Source organism: Salvia miltiorrhiza, chromosome 3 (genome assembly GCF_028751815.1).
Source record: "Salvia miltiorrhiza cultivar Shanhuang (shh) chromosome 3, IMPLAD_Smil_shh, whole genome shotgun sequence".
NCBI lineage: Eukaryota > Viridiplantae > Streptophyta > Magnoliopsida > Lamiales > Lamiaceae > Salvia > Salvia miltiorrhiza.
The window spans coordinates 56,907,342-56,915,431 of record NC_080389.1 but is presented as its reverse complement, the minus strand read 5'-3'; the positions used below and the strand labels follow the sequence as shown (position 1 = coordinate 56,915,431).

The 8,090-nt window shown below is 37.0% G+C and overlaps 1 protein-coding gene across 1 annotated transcript; it reads left to right on the top strand.

Moving 5' to 3' along the window:
• Positions 1-2,411: 2,411 nt before the first annotated feature.
• Positions 2,412-4,577, top strand: LOC131014632 (protein phosphatase 2C 51-like). The gene is made up of 3 exons (XM_057942664.1): positions 2,412-3,513; positions 3,974-4,079; positions 4,147-4,577. The coding sequence occupies exons 1-3, from the start codon at positions 2,788-2,790 to the stop codon at positions 4,404-4,406; spliced, it is 1,092 nt and encodes a 363-aa protein (XP_057798647.1). The 5' UTR covers positions 2,412-2,787; the 3' UTR covers positions 4,407-4,577.
• Positions 4,578-8,090: the final 3,513 nt, after the last annotated feature.

Below are 8,090 nucleotides of genomic sequence, written 5' to 3'. Positions count from 1 at the left end.
GGGTCTAAGGGGTTATGCAAAAAGTTAATATTTTATTATTTTATTAAAATTTATGGATTTATGAACTACACAATTTGAGACGAAAAGAATTATTAACTTAAAAAGTTTATTAATATCAAATATTTTTAAGGAGATTTTATTGTAAATTTGTAATGGTGTAAATAAATCAAAAAATGAGTTCATGAGATAACTGCTTTTTGGAGATTTGGGTTCAATGCATCAGATATATAAAGATTTTCGTGGGGTGATTCTATACATAGCCCCTATTTTACTCAGTATAGCCTCTTATAAAAATAAATTAATAAAAATAATAAGAAAATTACTATTTTAACCTTATAGCCCCAAACAAATTAATCACGTAATAAATAACTGTTCTTTGCTTTTGAGAAACCAGCCTCAACGAAACTAGTCCCACTTTGTAGTGGAGACACGCAACTAAAATCAAACTAATTAAAAGAGAGAAATGTTTAGGAAAATTCCTAAATGTTGAAATATATACAATTGAATCATTCAAAAATATATATACAAACAACTCGCGATTTTGAGCAGCACAGTCGAAAGCCTCTCAAATAATATGGCTACAGAATATGTAGCCTCGCTCCATAGAATTCTAAAAGCAAAATTGAAACGAGAATTTATTATTAGAATAAGCAACCAAATCCAGTGAAACAAAACAAAGAAGTATATATTATCATTGTCAAAGCCTTTGTCCATGATCACATTCAGTGCAAACTGCACAACCCCTTCAAGCATCATATTGTTTCCAGAAGCTCTCACCTCCATTTAGCAGCCATCAAATCCTGATCATCATGATTACGCAAGAATGGATCATCCTTAATTATTCTTATTGTTTCGAGCGTGTAAGTGTCCAGTTTCAAGTTTCAACCATTTCACCGGAGGCGAATTCTAAAGAGAATTGCCCTAAATTAAATTAAGGGTAATATTATTTTTATTATTTTATTAAATGTGAGGTTATAGAGAGAAGAATGATGGCTATGAATAGAATTACCCATTTTCGTGGTGGATGCGCTCTTATGTAATTACATACCCGAGCCCAACAGATAAATTACGTACCCGAACCCAACAGAAAATGATTATAATTAATTAATTATATAGCTATGAATACTTTTTTGAACATTTCTCGATTTTAATTAAATTTATATATATATATATATATATATATATATTGTTTTATAATAATTAATAGTATTCATATTCCATTTATGAAATTCAAATAAGAAGATTCGAATTAGATCTGATAATACTAAAACATATATTCCAACTCAATTTGAATATTTGTATTTGAAATTGTTTAACTAGGGGGAATTGTGAAATTAAATTAATTTTCTCATTTTTCAATAATTCATTAGGATCTAGTTAATTAAATTCACGACTCCTCTCAATTAAATAAGTCATAATGAATTATTGGAAAAAGTAAAAAATGAATTTATTTTAAATTTCTTAATTTTAAAATCCTAAATCTTTTTCTAGGGGCATTTATATATTTTCATTTTTAATATTATGACTGTTTGACCCTTATTCCGGATTAATTTGATCTAATTGAATTTACTCATATTGTTTTTAGCTTTACTCGATTAGAATTGTCAGTATTACTAAAAATTGTTTAAATTACTTATCTGTTTTATAATGGTGTGCATTAAATTTATATGTGTTTTAATTTTTAAACTAACTTTTTATATTACATCGTAATAAAATATTCTTCTACTTTTTTCTTTTGACGAAAAGTAAAAGTTATAACTTGATTTCCCTTAATTAAACAGACTTCAACTTCCACCTTCCAAACTAGTATTTCAACTACTTGGGTGAGTCATGTATGTCACTAGTCTCTCGTCCAGATCACACTTTCTCTTCATAATTATTGGGGTACTAGTTATGATTACAACCCTCCAAATTGCCACAAAAATTCTCAGCTACTATCTAAACTATACAAATCTGATAGACATACTCGATGCATAATAAAATTGATTTTTTTTTAATGATGAAATAAAGTTCATTTCACCACTATATCATCGGAAAAGAATATAAATAATGATCTAAAACCAAGGTTAAATAAGTCCGGCACAGCGTGTGATAATGCCACCACTTCAAATTGGAAACGTGGAGGCTGCCTATAATTAATAAATTAAGTAATTAAAAAATAGGTTGAGAATCCCCGAAAACTAAAACTATCAGCGTCGGACACGAATTGCAAGGTATGAGACCACCTAATTAACGTATCATCAGCACGTGTCAACCAAGAATCCGAAGCAGTCAACATCCCATGCATCTAAAAGATACTTTTTCAGCCACGTGCCCTCTCCTCCTAACATCAACCTCAATTAGGCTGCAAATCTCACTCAAAAATTGGAAAAAATAATTATTTCGGTGCTACTGTAGTAACGGAATAAAATGAAAAGAAATTGTGTACGCAACTCTAACTGTGTATTAAATGTGGCAAGTAGAAATAGAAATACAAAATGGAAAAAAAGTGTTTTGTGCCACCTTAAACCTCTGAAAATTCTAACAACTGATCCCTGCATCCTCTCGCCACGTGTCCATATACCCAATATCGACAACCCACGTGGTTCGGCGCTTCATTATTTTACTTGACCGCCGCGTTTACAACCACGTGGCGCCGATCCAACTCCATTCTTATTTAAAGTTTAAACGGCTCCGATTGCTCTTCGTCTCGCTCTTCTCATGCAGCAGTTTCCGTATTCCGTTTCGGTGCGTTCGTTTTTTTTCTATTTCTTCTCTTCACGTTCTCACTCGTGAGATCAACTACATATGATTTTCGACGAATTACGGCAAGGATCGATGGCACCGGAGGATACCTGCCGATCGGAGTTTAAAAGTGGGGAAGTGGTTTTGGATAGTGGCGACCCCAAGAAATCGAAGAATTTTGGCCGGAAAAAGATGGAACTCCGGCGGATCAAGTCGGTTTCCACCGGAAAATCCGGAGATCTAGTGGAGTTTTTGGATTGTAAGGTTTCTAGTAGGAAAAGGAGATCCGATGTTAAGAAAGAGATAAAATTGATGGAAGAAGCGTTGCTGGTTGAGAGCGACGTCGGACTCGGAGGATCTCGAGACGCCGCGTGCCCGGCTCATGGAGCAGTGTCGATCATCGGTCGCCGGAGAGAAATGGAGGACGCGGTGGCGGCGGAGCTGGATTTTCTGAAGAAAGGCGGGAAGAGTTACAGTTTCTTCGGAGTTTACGATGGACACGGCGGGTTTCACGTGGCGCGGGCTTGTAGTGAGATGATGCATAAGTTGTTGGTGGAGATTGTAGAGGAAGACGTAGGTGAAGAGATAGCGTGGGATAGAGTCATGGCGGTGGGTTTTAGGAAGATGGACGAGGAAGTGAATAAGAGTGGTGCTTTGGTGGCGTCCACTGGCTCCACCGCCGTCGTGGCGGTGGTGGGGGAGGAGGAGGTCGTGGTGGCCAATTGCGGCGATTCCAGGGCGGTGCTGTCACGCGGCGGTGTTGCCGTACAGTTATCTGATGATCACAAGGTAAGGACGGGACAATTATCAAAGTTAAATCAATTAATAATGTATTATATATATAGCTGCTAATTCATTTCACTGTTTGCTTGTTAATCTTATACTACACCTTTTTTCGGATCTGATGAGTTCTATAATTGATATGTATCATTTGGTACAAATGATTTATTGTTTATTTATTTGAATATTGATTATCGTGATAACGTTAGTTAGCTAGATTGGTGATAACCTATCTCATATGTCAACATTATTGCAGTAGTTTGCGGAGTGATAATTTGTAAAAGCGGACGAATTGCATGGTTATATTGTGTACAGAAGAAAGTAGGGGAAAATAATCAGAAAAATGACGATAATATTAAAATTTCAATGCTGCTGCTGCCTTTTTATTTCAACAATAATAGGCATAAATTGGATGGGCACTATATATTTTCATGTATTAAATCGATATTAAAATTTATATTATTGGCAGCCTGATAGAGCTGATGAACTAGAGAGGATTGAAGGGTGTGGAGGCAAGGTAATCAACTGGAATGGGCACAGAGTTTTGGGGGTCCTGGCGACCTCTAGATCGATAGGTATGCCATAAAAATATACTATTACTACTTGGTGTGAAAATGTATATAATAGATGTTGGTGTTGCAGGTGATGAATATCTAAAACCATTTGTAATAACGGATCCGGAAGTGAAGATTGTGGGTCGGACGAAACGGGATGAGTTCTTGATACTGGCGAGCGACGGGCTGTGGGATGTGATTTCTAATGAGGTTGCATGCCAGGTGGTGAGGAGGTGTTTAAGGAGGAGCCGCTCAGCCTCAGCGGAGGCAGCTGCCGTCTTGGTCGAGTTGGCAATGGCTCGCGGCAGCTACGACAACATCAGCGTCCTCATCGTCGATCTCACCTGAATATCCTTGTACAATATCTCTGCAACTTTTATACGTCCTTTTTAACTGTAAGCATGCTTCTGTTTTAACCTAGAATATTTTCACTTGCTGCGCTCGACATCCTATATTTATGTTGAGCTATTCATAGTTTTAAAGCAATGAGAAGCCAGAAAGATTTTCAAGGCCAACAAACAGAAATGATTTAGTGTATATAGTAGTATATGTTTCTTGATGCTATTGCTCAGGTTCACCATCATATTTTTGGTTATGTTGCCATATTTTAAAAAGGACAAATTGCATGAAAATATCCCACTTTATACCAAAATCTGGTTTTTTAACAATCTTTTTTTTGTTGCAAAAATTTCAACTACCTTTCAATTTGTTGCAATGTCTGTCCCGTTAAATTTTTCGGCCAAAACTAATCTGAGTTGGCAGCCGGAATGCCAATGTGGCATCAGAAATGCCAAATCACACCCACCATCCCCCTCCCGCGTCACCCTCCCCTCCCACGTCACCCTCTCTCTCTTCTCTCTCTCTCTCTCTCTCTTCCCCCATACTCCTTCCCCATCTCCCCATCGGCTCTCTCTCTCTTCCCCCCAAAAACGCCGGTCCTCTTCCCCCTGCGCAGACCCTTCCCCCTTCTCCACCACCCCGACGCCGCTGCGTTTTCTCCGGTCGGCGAACCCTCCCCCTCCTCCACCCCTCTGAAGCCGCTGATGTTGGCTCTAGAAGAGCAGCACAACCCATCTCTCGCCGAGCAGCTGAAACCCTTATCCACCACCACCCTCCGTGCTCTCCCTCCAGCGCCAGAAACGCTAATCTCCTTACTCCCACAATCCCCAAATCAAGGACTTCCGGAATTTTGCCAAGAAATTGAACGATTGCGAAGAATCCGCATTCTCGGATGCAATTGAGAAAATCCCCCACCCACCCACCAGAGAAAACACGCTATTGCTGCTCAACAGCTTGCGCCCATGGCGAAAAACCCTAATTTTCTTCGATTGGGTGAAAGCCCGAAACACGTTTCCCATGATGACCATATTTTACAATGTCACCATGAAATCTCTGTGATTTGGCCGCCAATTTTGGCATATTGAGGCTCTCGCACTGGAGATGGTAGAGAAGAGAATCCCTCTAGACAACATCACGTATTCCACTACTATCACCTGCGCAAAAAGGTGCAATCTTTTCGATAGAGCCGTGGAGTGGTTTGAGACGATGTATAAAACTGGTTTGATGCCTGATGAGGTCACTTATTCTGATGTTCTGGATGTGTGTGCAAAATTGGGGAAAATTGAGATTCTGGGCAGATCTGGGCGGTTGTGATGGCGGTGGAGGAAGTGAGAGAGAGGGTGAGAGTCGACGAGGAGAGGGAGAGAGCCGACGGAGGTCCCAGAGAACGTCGGCCCTCAAGCCGGCGGACTCGAGATTTTGGGCGGGTTTGTGGCGGCGGTGGAGGAAGTGAGAGAGAGGGTGAGAGCCGACGGGGAGAGAGGGAAGGGGGATGGGGGGAGACTGGAGAGAGGGAGGGGGGTGACGTGGGAGGGGGATGGTGGGTGTGATTTGGCATTTCTGATGCCACGTTGGCATTCCGGCTGCCAACTCAGATTTAATTTGGCCGGAAAATTTAATGGGACGGACATTGCAACAAATTGAAAGGTAGTTGAAATTTTTGCAACAAAAAAAAGATTGTCAAAAAACTAGATTTTGGTATAAAGTGGGGTATTTTCGTGCAATTTGCCCTTTTAAAAACTTGGAAATTGCTATATTTTAACTTTCCAAGTCCAAAAATTAATAGCTAAAGATGTTTCTTTAGTGAGATACTCCACCGATCTTGAGCGATTCTTATAATCCATCTTCATCGGCATTAATTAAGAATGGATATGAACTTAGAAGTAATGAATTATTAATTAGAATTTGAAAATTTTAAAAGTAAATAAAAACCGTATATCCTGATTGAATATAATCCACGTTAATTAATAATCATAAAACTAAATTACACGTACAAAATTAAAATTGAAGTGAAAAACGAAAGAAAAGTTAAAATAAATACAGGTGACACACAAAGAGCACATCAAATCAAATAACATAGGAGTGCTGGCTTCCAAATAATAATATAAATTGACGACTTAACTTTACAAATAACGGACGGGCGGATAGTTTCATCATTATCACTGCGATGTTGGAAGCCCATACTTATTAAAGAGGCCCAAGCCCAAGCCCGTGAAACTGTCTAAATTCTAAACTCGTATTCGATTTTTTGTCCATTTTGCTAACTAATTACACTGACGGTTGAATATTATGCTGGGACTAGCTATTTATATGCTTTCGGGTTTCTAGTTTAACCATCATTGCTTTTTATCTCAGATAATAAATTCCTGGCTTTTGGGCCTTCTACCACCACGCCGCATAATAGTGATGATGATTCATCATAAAATGTTCTACTTTAATGAGTGGTTCAAATAATTCTAAACATATATCGTCTACAATATCAATCATTCTCACCCTTTATATCCTAAAGATTTGTTGTAAATTGGAATGAATTTATGATTTGAAGTCGAATTTCATAATAGGTATTTTTTTAAAAAAATATCAACAAATTCATAATATTTCATATCACATCGTTTATGGACTTATTTGAACTATTTCTTATACTGTAACATAAAAAAAATACGAAATAGCTATCCATTCTCACCTTATTAACACTATATTATATGGTAGTAGTACTATATATATACTCCCTCCGTCCCACCATTTTAGTCCCCTCCCACTTTTCACACGTATTAAGAAAATGCATTTAATTTTTATATTTTTATCTTTTATACCCTTATTTATTATTTTCACACATCCTTCTCACATTTAAGTGAAGCATTAAATAAGGTTAATTTAGTAAAAGTAAATATTTTTCTATAGTATTAATTAGAAAAGTGGACTATCTTTTTGGGACATCTCAAAATGGAATAAGGGACTAAAATGGTGGGACGGAGGGAGTAATATATATAGGGAGAGAAAATAACAATACACATTATCGGAAACTGTGAAATGGAACATGTTTATAATATGTGTGTTTTTTATAATAAATGTAATGTGACTGATTTCGTTTTCGTTATCCACAGTTATTCGCAACTTGTTCTAAATTGAGAAATGGTTGCTAAAAATGTCCAATATCCGCAGTGATTCTCAATGAGTAGCGTTCCAATATCCACAGACCACAGTACAAATACTGAACTTTAGAAAAAAGATTTAAGTCGAAGAAGAAACTTGAAAATGGGTCAGGCCAGCTCTAATTAATTAACTGATTAATTGTTATTGTTATTGTTATTAATAATAATTATAATAATAATAATAATTATTTGATATTATTTTTATATTCAAAAAAATATTTTAAAAAATCGTATAACAATATATTTAGATATAAAACCTTTAACCTTAAATATTACCTCTACGACTATCCTACCCACAAACAAATTTTAAGAATTGAAAATGGATAGATTACTATCTATTTAATTCAGTTAGAGCAAGTGCAGAAAGAGCTGGAAGAGGTATTCAATTTCCATCAAGGGATATTCAGAACTTTGATAACTTCATCAAAGGAAACAACCTGACTGATGTTAGACTTCAGGGTAGGTTCTTCACGTGGTACCAGCCACAAGGAAATTGTAAGACCAAGTTGGATAGATTTTTGATTAATGAGAAATGGCTGGA

Bases quoted from the DNA above. Each gene is read 5' to 3' on its own strand.
- LOC131014632 (XM_057942664.1), top strand. From the start codon at position 2,788: ATGATTTTCGACGAATTACGGCAAGGATCGATGGCACCGGAGGATACC. The intron at 3,514-3,973 runs GTAAGGACGGGA...TATTATTGGCAG, and splicing joins AGTTATCTGATGATCACAAG to CCTGATAGAGCTGATGAACT. The intron at 4,080-4,146 runs GTATGCCATAAA...TTGGTGTTGCAG, and splicing joins GGCGACCTCTAGATCGATAG to GTGATGAATATCTAAAACCA.